At 33.5% G+C, this 14,916-nt stretch overlaps 1 protein-coding gene across 2 annotated transcripts in view; it reads right to left on the bottom strand.

Moving 5' to 3' along the window:
• Nucleotides 1-14,916, bottom strand: part of PARD3B (par-3 family cell polarity regulator beta) — a 1,324,210-nt gene that overhangs the window by 680,176 nt on the left and 629,118 nt on the right. For both annotated transcript variants that reach the window (XM_051983714.1, XM_051983713.1), the window contains exon 4: nucleotides 7,948-8,057. In XM_051983714.1, coding sequence (XP_051839674.1) covers nucleotides 7,948-8,057 — 110 coding nt within the window. The remainder of the gene's footprint in view (nucleotides 1-7,947; nucleotides 8,058-14,916) is intronic.

Raw genomic sequence — 14,916 nt, forward strand, 5'->3', positions numbered from 1 at the left:
GGAATAAATATTTATAAAGTATTTACTATGTGCCAGACACGGTGCTAAGTATTTTTAATAACTACTATCTATGTTATTTACTGAAATAGAAATGTCAGAAGCCCAATAATATCATAACTCTAAATACTCTAAATCATAAACCCAAATTTAGTATTTTTCTTCTGTTATTATTTCTTTTAATATGAAGCATCCTCAGTATGGACACTCTCAGTATCCCAAAGAATGTATAAAAAGACTGAGTATAAGTACAGTTATCCCTTTTATATTGTGCCTTTCCCCTTTGTGATTCTGATATATCACAGGTTGGCATAAAAATTAAATGGGGATTGGGGGAGAGGGAAGTTTTGTGGAAGGTACAGAGAGTTCAGAAAGTCCAGCAGACAACACAAAAATAATTTAGAAACTCAGAATGTATAATACACACACACACACACACACAACATTGTATAATATCAATATATTTTAGTACCACAATAATTCAAACTTTTTCTCTGGTACAAAGGGAAGACTAAACTATTTTACATGAATTTTCTAGATGGAGGGAATGCTGTCCCTCTATTCCCCACAATGTGGAGAAGATAATTATAAATGGAAGAACAATGTTCCCCTTCACACAAATTAGAATGGGGAGCTTACAATGCATCTGAAGTAACAGATTTTATTTTCCAAGGGGTACACTTTCCTATCAAAGGTAAATTAGCCACTGAGGAATCTCAGTAAATTACTTCTACTGTATAACATAGAAATTTATCACTTATCACTGAGACCCTTTGGGTCTCAGTTTTCTCATCTGTAATATGGATATAATATTTTAATTTCTTACTTTATGTTTGTTGAAAATGAACTTTATAAGCTCTGAAGTGCAATATATATATGAATTATTTTTATTTTGTAATGTGTATGATATCTCATAGTCATTAATTTGTGTTAATTCAGGCATTATTCTTGAAATTAATCTTTTCTTGAGTATCTCTGACAAGCTTCCAGTTTAAATGTGTTAGAATGATGAGGGTATTAGCCTTATTTTGTAAAAAAAAAAATAAAATGACAAAATTGCTCAATTTCTTATATCAGCTAGTATTATCAGAGAACAAAAATGCAGATTTAGATATAGTTCTCAATATTTCCCCCTTCCTGCCTTTTTTTTTTTTTTTTTAAGAAGCTGAGTAACTTCTTTACTTTCACATCTCACAGATAAAAAGATGGCCTGGTTTACTTCTATCTTTCTACAAAGAATTTTGGGTTCCTTCATGACTATGAACAACTGTCCCCTAATAATTTTCATACTGTGCATGCATATACCCTTTCTCTAAATCTTCTTGTTGCCATGATTTCTGCTCTTCTGTTTCTGTTAAAGACATTACCATTTTTCCCTTTCCCTATTTTGCAGATGTCTTAGACCAGCCTCCTTCGTTCTCAACCCTCAGATTCATTTAGCTTCACTCTTTGTTTATTCTCCTGTCACAACATATCTACAACTGCATCCTTTTTTCCACTTGCACAGCCACACCCTTGCTCATAGCCCTTAGCCCTTTTTGACTGAGCTACTATAGCAACTTCTTAACTGGCTTCTCAGCTTTAGTTCTCTTGTCCCTCAGAATTATGCTCCACATTGCTATCAAAATAACATTCTTGAAACATGAGTCTGATATAGCTCACTCCTGTTCAAGAACCTTCAGCAGTTCTTAATTGTCTATAAGATAAAATGTAGTTTCGTTAGCATGCCATTTAAAGTCTTCTATCCTTTGGTTGTAACCTGCATTTTTATTCTTATTTCATATTTTTTGCTATCACATGCTCAGTATTCTGGGATACTAGATCATTTCTAAATTCTGCACTTCATTTTTGTGTCTTTCAACAGGTTATCTTCTATTCTGAGAATATATTCCCTCCTTCTCTTGACCTTTGAAAACACTTAGCATTAGGCAAGTTGAGCATTCCGGTCGCTAAGGTCTTTTATGATCCTTTCACCATCAAGTTGTGAGAGCTCTTCTTCCTCAAATTACCTGAAGGTAGCATGATATGGTAAATGAAAAGTGAATAAGGAGTTACTGTACTTGACTCTGGATCTCAAGTCCCTCACTCGGTAACTTGACACAAATTTCATGGCTCCTGAAATCTAACTTCCTTCATCTATGAATTGAGAAGGCTTAATTGATGGATGCTGGGGCAGAAGGGAGAAGGGGGAGCATTTAAGTGCTTACTGTATGGCAGGGCTTGTGTTAAATACTGGGGCTATAAATATAATCAAACAAGACAGTCCCTACTCTTAAGGAGATTCCAGTCTAACTAAGAGACAAACATATAAGAATGCTAGAAACTAGGAGTTTTAAAGGTAAGGAGATGATGCAAAGGGTGAAGAGAAAGTAATGAAATCCAAAAAAGTTTAAGAGATGAAGGGTGACTGAAGTCTTCTCTAACTGATCTTGAATTTCTTCTAATTATGAATACATGAATCCTTGTATTTCCCCCTTCCCCCTTCCACCCCCCCCTCCCCCCCGGGCAGTCTTTCATTTATTTATTTATTTATTTTTTGCGTGTTATAGAGTGCCTTAGGAGAATTCCAACTCCTTAGAAGTAGGGAATATTTTATTTTGATCCCTCACTGATAAGCACTGTTTTGCACATAGTAGCTACTATATTTAATAAATGTTTGTTGAATTGAATTTTCTTGCCACCACCTGGGGATTTACTTATTTGTTCTCCTTTGACAGACATCAGTCATAAAGCTTTAACTTATCACATTAAAACAAAATGCTTAATTCAAATCCTATTTACTATGAAAAAGAGAAAGGAAGATTAAAATATTTTTAAAAAGCTTTATTTTTTTGTATACACTTCATTAACCATCCCTATTATCCTAAATCTCTCTCCATATTATCTATCATTTTACCAATCTATGAAAATCACTGCTTTCCACATCTTATTTATCTTCCCTTAAATAGGGCTCCTTTCTTTCTCTGTTTGTCTTTCTCACTCTCTGCCTCTGTGTCTTTCAATTTCTCTCCCCTCCCTTGCTCCTTCTTCCCCCCACTCAGGAAAGGGCATCAGTTATAGTCACAATCTATGAATAAATAAACCAATGATTTTTTAAGGTTCTCTGGCAATGCAGGATAGTCATGAGGTAATAGCTTTGGAACATATGATTATATTTATTATCCATGAGCAAATTTAGAATTGTAATTTCCAGAAACACATTTTTTAATTTACTCACCCTTCATGATCAATTTGCCTCAGGGAGCAAATGCAAAACTACAAACATTTATTAAGGGGTAAAAACAACAGTGGTAATTAGCATGATAGCTTAAGAAACTACTACTACAAAACACAGATATTTTAGAATTCTCTCTTCACTCTCAAATAAAGAAATGGCAATTTTAAGTCTAGGGTTCATAGCTCATCCTAAGTATCAAACTAATAATAATATCAGGTCAAATTTCTATATTGTCATTTGGGGTTGCAAGGTACTTTTCTCAAAAAAAATTCTATAAAGTAGGTAAGACAAGTCTTACATAATCACAATTTTCTAATTGAGATTTGTCTATTTTTGCCAACAAGTGCTGATGTGTTGAAAGTCAAAATCAATCCATTGAGTACACAAAAACAGAAAATTAAACAATCTCTACATGTGAGGAGTTTACATTCTAATGTAAATGGGGAGGACCACAAGGCTATATGGAAGTATAATAAGAATAAAATATAGGTAGCTTGGGAATGAGCTAACTGACAGTTAAGGAGGAGTCTTCTAGAGAATGTCATTTGAGCTGCATCTTGAAGAAAGAGGTGATTCTATGAGGCAGAGATAAGGAAATAATCCATTCCATGCATGGGGGACAGCCAGTGTAAAAGCAGAGATAGAACTTGGAGAACTGTGTGAGAGGAAAAATAATATTCAATAAGGTTGGAAAAATGGGTTGGAGTTAGGATATGAAGGATTTTAAATGTTAAATTGAGAAGATTGAATTTTATCCTAAAGACAATAAAGGAACCACTGGAGTTGATTGGACATGGTCAGATTCTCTTAAGAAAATCAATTTGGCAGCAGTGCATAAAAATGGTTTAGAGTGGAGAGAGGGAGACCAATTGGGACTGTTTTAATAATCTGGAGAAGAGGTGAAAGCTTGAACTAAAGAGATAGTTATAGAACTAATGAGAAGGATTTGGATGTGAGAGTTTCTGTAGAGATAGAAGTAGGAAAATTTGTCAAGTGATTGGATATTTGGGATGAGGGAAAGTGAAGAATCAAGGATAGTGTGGAGTTAAAAACCTAGGAGAGTAAAGGGCTGATTATGCCTTCAATAGATATAGTGAAATTTGGAAGAAGGGAGGGCTTGAGGGAAAAGATTATAGATTACATTTTGATATTGAGTTTAATGTTGAATTAAGAGAGATCCAATTAGTAATTGATACAGAATTGAAACTCAGGGGAAAGACTGGTGCCAGATAAATAGATATGTGAGTCATCTGCACAGACTTAAACCCATTAACTGATGGATTGTCAAGGAAGAGTAAATATAAGAAGGATCAAAAAAGGCCTAAGACAGGAATGAGTTTTTAGAGGGCCTGATGTGGCTAATAAAGCAGGCAAGGATCAAAGGAGAACAAATGGTCAGAAAAGTAAAAAGAGAACCAAGAGGAAATAGCATAAAGAAGACCAAAAGACTATAAAAAACTGGGAATAAACAGTAATCAACAGTGCCAAAAAGTGGTAGAAGAACTTGCAAAAAAACATCATAGTTGGTAATTAAGAGGTTGCTGAACTTCTCTGGTGTAAAATTCCATAAAAAAAACCATTCACAAAAAATGTTCTGACCTATAATCATATAACTTGGGAACTTGGAGCAAAAGTAAGTGATTGATCTGAAAAAAAAGTTAGTCTTATTATTTGCACATTAAATGCTATGAATTTGAGTAAATAACTTAAAAAAAAATCTCAGTGAGGGCAATCCTATGATCTACTCTGGCTTGGGAACTCCTGATATGGGAACTCCCTCCACCAAACATGGATCTCCAACTAATCTGTAACTTACAGATTTTCTGGGTTTTCTGGAACCATTAAAAGATTATCTAACATCTACCAAAATAGGACTTGACTCCAGATCTTTGAGACTCAAAAGGCTAGCACTGTATCACATTGCAGAAATGGTAGATCAGAGTAAAGGAAACACATTTTTACACAATAGAATTTCCATTTAAAATGTGAGGATACAATAAGCTACAAAGGTGAAGATTGTTAGGTAATATGTAAAAATTTATTATGCACCTACTGTATGCCAAGCATTGTACTAAAAAATTGAACATACAACGTGGAGCAAAAGACAATTCCTCCCTCACTAAAGGGATTCACAATCTATAATTAGCTGTTAACATATTTAAAATTTGAAATATGCTAAATAGGATTTGAAAGCAGAGGATCCCCTTAGTAGTCTGGTGACAGTTATGGACCCCTTCTCAAAATAATATTTTTAAATGTATAAAATGAAATATAAAAGAAAATAATATAGGAATACAAATTCAAAAGGAAAACACTTTTATTGAAATAAAGATGCATTTCTTCCCTCATTCAAGTTTAGGTAAACTAAACTTTAGGTGAAACTCTATCCATAGACTAGGCTTCAGCTACCTTAAATTAAGATTTCTTGATCTATATAGACATCATAACAACATGATGCACAGCTCTCATAGCCAAGAAGACCTGGTTTCAATTCTCACCATTGATACTCACTGAGACTATGACTCTGGATAAGTTATTTAATTTCTGTCAGTGGACTGGACACTGATGCTGCTTATATGAGTAGAGACTGTCTTCAACTTGCGGCGGGGTGAATTCTTTATGTCAATGAAATTACAGGTCTAAGTGAAATTAATTTCATTTATTTATTTTTTATAAAATATTTAATGTATATATTTGTCCTCTACTCTGGACATTTTTAGGGAAGATGTAACTTTGAATTATCATTTTAATATTAGTGAACTGACCAAATGGCCAATGGCACTTTGCCAACTTGACAATTTCACATCTTTTGACATCAAAAAAGCCTATATCAAAACCAAAAATTATAAATAAAAAGCTCCAATTCCTTTTTCAGAAGTAAACATAATAAAATAAAACTGAACATAACAATCATTAACTACAGTTTTAAACCCAATAATTCAACATAATCAAGTGTGTCAAATATTTATACTTTCAGTTTCTTATGCTTTGGGGCTTACAAGAGAATTTTGTTTCTCAGGAATGACTGAACATAACCCACTTGAGGTTTTGCCATCTGTCAATTACTTTCATCTGAACCCTCAAGTTAAAGAAATGGAAATTTTAATTTCCCTCCTTCCCAATATGAGTTTTGGATTATGCTGCAATTTAATGTGGTTCTTTTGAACAGTTATTTTTCCTATTAGGTACTGCAAAACCCCATCATCATAAACTCCCCAGATTTGTCATCAATCATCAACCTATAAGATGTGACTTCTATGCAATAGCTACTCTTGACCAAATGCCAAAAATAATTACAAAATTTTAGAGTTAGACAGAAATTAGAGGCTGGAACCACCTAGCCCAACCTCCCTCCCAATGCTGTGATTTATCTTGCATCTTCCTTAACATTGAATTTTCCAGTCTCCAGCATGTCTTCTTTCACATGCTTCTTGCCCTCCTGTCTCTACCACCCATTTATGAACTGAAAGATCATCAATCAATCATTAAAAACATTCATACTTATAATATACTACTTGGAACTCAAGTCATTTCACTAGCTTTAAACACATCTTTGAACCCTTCTTCAATTCCTTGCTGGTCTTTACAACCTATCCCATTCCAAGCCTTGATAACTACCTCCCCTGTTGGGATTTTGCAATGTTCTAATGTAGCTATCATATAATATTATGTATTATATTTATTGGTTGTTGTGTCTTACCTCTTAAATATATTGTTAAGTTTCACAAATGTAGGGACTGTGTCTTATCAAAACTGCTTTCCACCACAACCTAATATTGTGCTTATTGAGTAGGCACTTAGTCAATGTTTATTATATGTCTAAAAAGAATATCAAGTTGTACATTACAGATTTGCATTTCTTGTATAATCATCTTTTTAATTACAGCATGTGGTAGAAATGCTTGTTTTATTCCATAAATTAAAAACAATAAAATATTATTATATTAAATTAAATTATTATATGAAAATATTATTATATATAAAATCATATATTTTTATAGTTCCTATAAAGCCAGGGAAAAAGTAACCAGAACAGAAAATTGAGAATGAGCAAATTTCCTCAATGCTACAGTTATGTACGCATTCTTATCTATTATTGTCTCATTTTCTTTTGGACAAAATATGCTAAAAACTATCACTTAAGTATTAAATGCTAACTTTTCTATCTTAGGGAAGTCATTCTTTTAAACAATTTTGCATGATGGTAACAACAGGAACTCTGTAAAATTATTATTTCTGGTCAGCTTTAATGGTTTATAAATGTGTCCATCCTCTAATGACATACCAAACATTAAATTTCCAAATAATTTCTTTAATAGATTAAGTATTCATGTTATAAACAAAAATATTATGGAAATGACTTACATGGTCATATCATATTCATACAATTTTTTTCTGAAAAAAGATACGAAAGATACAATTTTCTCTGTTACTTTATAAGATTCTTTTGAAAGAAATGTGTGATATATTACATACACACACATATATGTGTGTGTGTATATGTATAGATGTACATGTGCATATTTTCTAGGGACCAGGAAGATAAATCCACAGAGAGACCTTGCATGTATGTAATATGTGTATGTTTGTGTTTATGGGCACAAACACACACATACAGAAATATATATGGATATGTGTGTGTCACATATGCAAACACACATACATCTTTATTTCCAAATAAGCTAGTTGGTCTGAACCTCTTCTATAAAAAATTCAAACTGCAGGACACTTACTGGTACAACAGGTTTCAGATTCTGGTCACTGGGGTGTGAAGCACCTGGATGAGAGTCAGCAGGTGGGCCCAGTGCTGGGTCACTGCTCCTCCTCACTAACAGTGGTGTGCCTGCAAGACAAAATAAGAGGTGAAAGGTCAAAAGAACCTCAGGGAAAAAGCACATGGCACAGTGCAATTTAATTAAAAGGACTCACCACATTTTTCTGTGTAAAAGTATTCAAGTTCTAGAAGTGCTTGTAAATAATTCAATTTAATGACATTGCATCATTTATTATATAGTGACACATATAAGACAAGAACAGCAGAAAGTTTATCTTTTACAATTTATATTAACAAATTGGCCAAAGCAGTACTCAAGATAAAACTGTTGGGTGATAAATACAAAAATGGACACCACACAGTATAAAACTGACATGAAATAAATATGAATTAAGAGGATGATCATGAAGTAGTCATGTGACAATGTCAGCATAATCTGCAATTTATATAGAAACAAAGAAAGGTGTTATTGCAAGTTACTCCCATATTGTACTTTCAGAACTCATGAATGTATAGATTACACATATGGAAATATGACTTTGACTAGGTTCATGGTGTTAATGGCTTTTTAAATAAGCAAAGGGGATTGTTTTAATCTTTGCTTGTCTTATTAATAAAGCTTGACAATACTGATGAGAAAAATAAGATAGTCCTTTAAAAATATTCTGATTCCTTTTTAATTTAATGAAAGATTCTACCATTAAATATTTGAAAGTCACTTATTAAATTCTGAAAGATGATCTTTCTAATAGGAAGTCCAAATGAAAGCCAAACATAGCAGAGCTAGTAGCTTTACTAGTTTCATTATAATTAGGCTGAAAATAATTTACTTAATATGAAATTGGCAGTCAGAAAAGGAAGTCTTTGAAATATTTTTTTCCTTGTGGTTGTTTTTCAAATCATTCCGTAATCAAGAAAATTAACTTCTATTTGCTCTTTTAAGAATTTGCTTTGTGAATAATGGTTAAATTGCACTCTCCCATTTTTCTATGTTCTAAAAATAATGCCCGAACACTCTCAAGCTTCTGCAGTTTAAATTAATATTTTTCATGTTCCCCCTTTTTTTTAAAAATGGTGCACAGCTGGCTTAGAGAAGAGATTCCTTTTGTTAGTATTTACAACTCCCTGCTTCCAACAAATTCTATTCCTTTTGGCAATCCATCCCTGGCCACTACACAAACTAGCTAAAAAAGAAAATAAAATGTATCTCTTCCTATAATCAGAAATTGACTGAAATAGTACTTTGGCTATAGTGGCTAGCCCCAAAGAGCAATGTGAAGTCCAAACTCATATTATTCCCAATTTTATTCTATTCCTAGATGCATCATTACATGATTTTCCCAATCTACCAAAAACCCTAAGCAAATCTAAGAAATGGCAAAGGTTTTGTTAGTTTCCTTTTGTTCCTTGACTGAAACATCCTCAAAAAACAGGAAAAATGTATACCAAAAGTGGTGCTTCGTGCAGAACCAATGTGAGTCACAGATTATGGGCAACAACAGTACAAAGAAAACTAATAACAAGTATTCCAGTCCCACACCATATGTTTTAGTCAGGTTATCTGAAAAAATAAAAGATTATCCCACTCTAAAGAAAAGCCCCTAAGTTATCCCAGACACCAAGGAGTGATATCTTTAGGTAGTGATTTGTTCTCTTTATGACTAAGGAAAGAAAAGGGTAGTTTCACATTTACTTTGAGTTCTTGTTTCCAAGCATTTCATTCTCAGCACGAGGCAATGCTCTATCACTGAAGGAAAAAAAAATACCAAAAAAGTCTCCTTTTATCCATGAAATATTACTTCAAAGTTGCAAATCATCCCACTTTAGTTACTGAAAATGTTCATTATCACATTGTTATTGTATTGACATCTTGTAAACATTAAAAGAAAATTTGAAGAATACATTCTCACAGATAATGAGGAAAGTATTGTGTCCAGTTAGTGAATACAAAGACTATTCTTTTAAATCTCAAGAAACATAGTATAAAAGAATTTTCTTCACTTGTAAAAGGCAACAACCACTTGGCTACTGACAACTCAGGCAAAGAGTATGTAATAGTTTGGTTATTACCTTTTGAGCTATTTAAAATTCACAAGAACATAATAACATGTTTTAGGTTGATTCATCTCCAAGAGAAATATGATTTTATCACTGTGGGACTGCTTCCATAAAAAGCATGCTATAACCTTTATGCCCTACCCTGCATATTGTACCCCCTTATCTCCATATGACTTCACAAGTTGCTGTGGCTTTGCCAAATTCATCTCCTAATGACCAGTCTTCTAGGAATTTGATTCTTAGGATTGGATTAGGCAGTGCATGGTCTGCTGGGATTTAGAATCTTGGCAATTTGACATCTGCTAAAACTTGTATTTTGTCAGCATAGTGTTTGAACCCAGGATTAATTCACCAACATCTCCACACCATAAGGAGTCCCAGGAAGATGAATTCAGTAAAGGATGATTATCAACTCTAGTAAAAACAATTATGATCAATATATTTGATCACCACCCATGTTCTGCTGCTTCAAAGGGAATGTATTCCTAGGCTCTGTCCTGAGTTGTATTCTCTCCTTTCTGTATGTTCCCTCTAGTAAACTCATCATTATTTCAATTATTATCTCTCTGCAGATATTTTAAAAATCAATATATATCAAGAAATTATTTCTTTCCTTCTAAACTCCAGCCTTATATTTCCAACTCTTTAATGGATATTTCCACTTGTATGGCAACGTAAAGGCAACTTAAATTTAACATATCTAAAACAGAACTCATTATCTTTCCCTTAACCTAACCCCTCTTCTTAAATTCTGTATATCTATCTTGGACACCATTATTATTCCAATCATCCAGCTTTAAAATCTCAACGTCAAATCTGTACAAATACATTCGCTTTCCAAGATCTAAGGAATATTCCTTCACTTCATAGCTTACATCTGTCATACTTGAGGGAAAAAAATCCTATTACAATGACTTTAACACAGGTCTCCATTGCCTCTTATCTACACTATTGCAATAGCTTCCTAATTGGTCTTCAGTTTCTATCTTCCATTTAGATGCCAATGTGATCTTCCTAAAGCATGAGTCTGATCTTGTCACTCTCCTGCTCAGAATTCTCTGTCTTCTTCTCGACTCTAGGATAAAACAGACATAATTCTTGTTCACCCTTCATGACCTGACTCCAACATACTTTTACAGCCTTAATCACATGTTACTCCCTTTAACACTCTATGGTCCTGCCAAACTAGCACACTTGCTATTTGTCACACACAACGTGCCATTTCCTATGCCAGGAGATCTCTTTGTATTTTGTGGCTTAGAGTCCCTAGTTTCTGGAAGAGTTCAGCACAAGTGCCACTCATTAGTGAAATCCTTCCTAATTCCCTAGCTGGAAGGGTCACCCATCTCAAAAAAAGATTACATTAATCTGGTATATTTTTGTTTTTTGTTGTTTAGTCATTTCAGTTATGTCCAACTCTTCTTGATCACCATTTATGATTTTCTTGGCAAGGATACTAGAGTAGTTCATTTCCTTCTCCATTTTTGCAGATGTGGAAACTGAGACACATAAGGTTAAGCAAGGTTACTTATAAGTATAAACACAAGGTCACAATCTAGCAAGTATTTGAGGCTAGAAGTTGAATCTTTCTTACACCAGAATAGGCACTCTATACACTATGGTACCACCTACTTTCCCCAACTTTGTAAATATTTTTCTATTTATTTATGTTTATACATGTTGTTTTCCTCAATAGCATGCGTGACAACTTGAGAAGTAAGCTTCTCTTGGTCAATGAGAGTTTTGTTTTTCATATTTGCATCCCTAGGGCCTAGAATAGTGTGGCACATAGTTAGTTCCTATTAAATGCTTGTTCACTGAATGAATAATGATCTATTACTATTGCCTGGAAACTAGATTTAGAATTGGCTAAAGGGGCTGAGTCCAGTGTATCCTTCTAACTATGGATAAGAAAACCGTATACATGTGCTTTCAGAGCCAATAATAGGCTTCATTCCCACAGCCCTAGAATATCTGATGTGTTTCTATTTGTTAGAACTCATTACACATATGACATTTATTACAATATTACTTTTAAAGCTCCTTTATGTCATTTTTGTTAACTTTCTGGGAGTGTTCTCCAAGACAAATTCACAATTCCAAGGAATTAATGCCCCAATTTTCCCACATCCTCTCTAACATTTGTCCTTTCCCCTTCAAAAATTTCAGCCAATCTTATAGGTGTAAAATAATACCTCAAAGTTATTTTAATTTGCCTTTCTTCAACTAATTATGATTTAATGCATTTTTTCACATGACTATAAATTGTTTTGATTATTTTATCAAAAAATTGCCTGTTTATATCCTTTAACTATTTATTAACTGGGAAATGAATGACTCATATTATTTTTGATTGTTCTTTATATTTGAGATATGAGATCTTTATGTGAGAAACTGTCTAAGATGTGGGGAGGAAGAAAGAAAAAAGATTAAAAAAAATTTTACATGATTAATTTTATTACATATTTAAAAGAAATAGCAATTTATATGTAATATATTTGCAGTTCTATGTGCAATCTTTTTTATTATGCATTTAGTAGATGCTTTTATTTAATAAATTAAATTTAAATAAATAAAAATTAAAAAATAAAGTCCCTTTGTTTAGGATATAAATTCTTTGATTTTTCAAAGGATACTCTTAATATGTTTTATAAAAATGATATGCTTTTCAGAAGTTTCACATTACTTGAATAATCTTTATACTGATTCCTAAATTTTTAGACATTTATGTTTGCCATTTTTTGTTATGTAACTTTATTTGATAAATATAATTTGAGCTACTTTTAAAACTCTGTAACTTCAAAACATGAACCTGGGTTGGTTTTATTATAAAGCTAACTTTAGTTAACTGAATTCCTCGTGGGACAAAATGACTTGAAAATAAATAATAAAAAATAAACATAAAGGCTTATTCCTTTATAAGAAAACTATGTTTATTGGAATAAAATCCCAATAGAGCTGAAAAAATGATTGCAATGGTAAATTAAAGGTCATTTGTCACAATTTTTAAATTGGGAATGATTTGCCTTAGGAAATTCTGAGCCACCTAATAGCTCTTGATCTGTTTCTTACTTCCCCCTCCCTCCCCCCGAAGAAAACAAGTTGTAAATTCATTGCTACCTTTTCACAACAGGAACTAGTCATTCTACTCTGGTCTCACACTTAGTTTTGTGTGAAGGGAGAAAGAAGACATAATCACTGTCTGCAGATGTTTGAAGAGTTGTCACAGGAAAGATGAATTAATCATATTCTGTTTGACTCTAAAGGGCAGAACTAGCACCAAGTGGTGGAAATTATAGTGAAACTGATTACAGCCCAATACAAGGGAAGACTTCTTCATAATTAGATCTGTACAAAAGTGGAATAGGTCACTTCTCAAAGCAAGGAACTCTTTGTCACTGAAGGTTTTTGATGGAAGATAGGCTATAGTAGAAAGGAATTGTGACTAGACATCAGTCTACATAGCCCTTTTCAACTCCAAATTTCATGGTTCATAAACATTATCTTATTTAACTCTCACCTTAATGTTAATAGGCCTAATATTATCCCCTTTTACAGAAGAGAAAATTAAGGTTCATTACTTCCATCTACAAATCTCAAGGCTACTACGGCAGAAGTGGAATTCAAACCTTTTGACTCCAACTCAGGCAATGTTTTCAACATATCATACCATGGCAAGCCTTCTTCCAAATGGGTTAATGGAGTTGGTCAAATCCAAGAATATCTTGTCCCATTTAAAAACTTTAGGAACTGGTTCTACATTTCTAAATAATCTCTTTTGTTGATAGTTTTTTTTGGTCATTTCCATCTTGTCCAATTCTTTGTAACTCCATTTGGGGTTTTCTTCGCAGAGATATTGGAGTTTTTTGCCATTTTCTTCTTTAGTGCATTTTACAGGACACTGGGGCAAACAGAGTTAAGTGACTTGCCTGGGGTCACACAGTTAGGAAGTGTCTGGGGCTAGATTTGAACTCAGAAAGATGTATCTTCTTGACTGTAGGTGTGGCACTGCATCCACTGAGCCACCTAACTGCCCTAAATAACCTCCTTATTATTGTTCAATCATTTCAATCATGTCCTAATCTTCATGATCCTGTTTGGGGTTTTCTTAAATGAGATACTAGACTGCCTTGCTATTACCTGCCCTAGCTCATTTTTCAGATAAGCAACTGAGGCAAACAAGGTTAAGTGTCTTGCTTAGGATCACATAGCTGGTAAATGTCTAAGGCTGAATTTGAACTCTGGAATATCAGCTTCCTGATTCCAGCCCCAGTGCTTTATCCACTGGGGAAAACCCACATACTCCTATTTTCCCCTGCCTAACTCCGATTTCTCAAAGCCTGAATATCTCATTGAGAACCTTCTAATGGGTTCCATTATGTTAATAACTAGTGTGTATAACCTCCCATTTGCATTACTAATAGACCTCTTTCAAACGGAGCTGACATTTTCATTCAGTTTTGAATGGTCTTTAATGTTTCTGATCACAGCCTGTTTGAAGATAAGCTGATATTAATATAAGGCAGGTTTTGTTTGGAGAAAGCTAGGCTACAATTTGAAGGCAGAGAAGGATATATGATGAGTACTTTTTCTTTACAGGTCCAAAGTACTTCAGATGACTTGAATAAAAGATTTGAATTGAATAAGAGAAGATCAAGTTCAAGGAGCAATATGAAATATGCTAGGTGGCATAGTGCATAAAGCCCAATTCAGATCCCGTTTCAGATACTTATTAGCTCTACCATTCTAGATAAGGTTACCCAACCTCTGCCAGCCTCAACTTCCTCATTTGTAAAAAAAAAAAAAATAATCACATCTATCTCATAAATTTGTTGTAAGCAACAAATTGAGATAATATCTGCAAATTCCT

Source organism: Antechinus flavipes, chromosome 3, assembly GCF_016432865.1.
Source record: "Antechinus flavipes isolate AdamAnt ecotype Samford, QLD, Australia chromosome 3, AdamAnt_v2, whole genome shotgun sequence".
Taxonomy (NCBI): domain Eukaryota; kingdom Metazoa; phylum Chordata; class Mammalia; order Dasyuromorphia; family Dasyuridae; genus Antechinus; species Antechinus flavipes.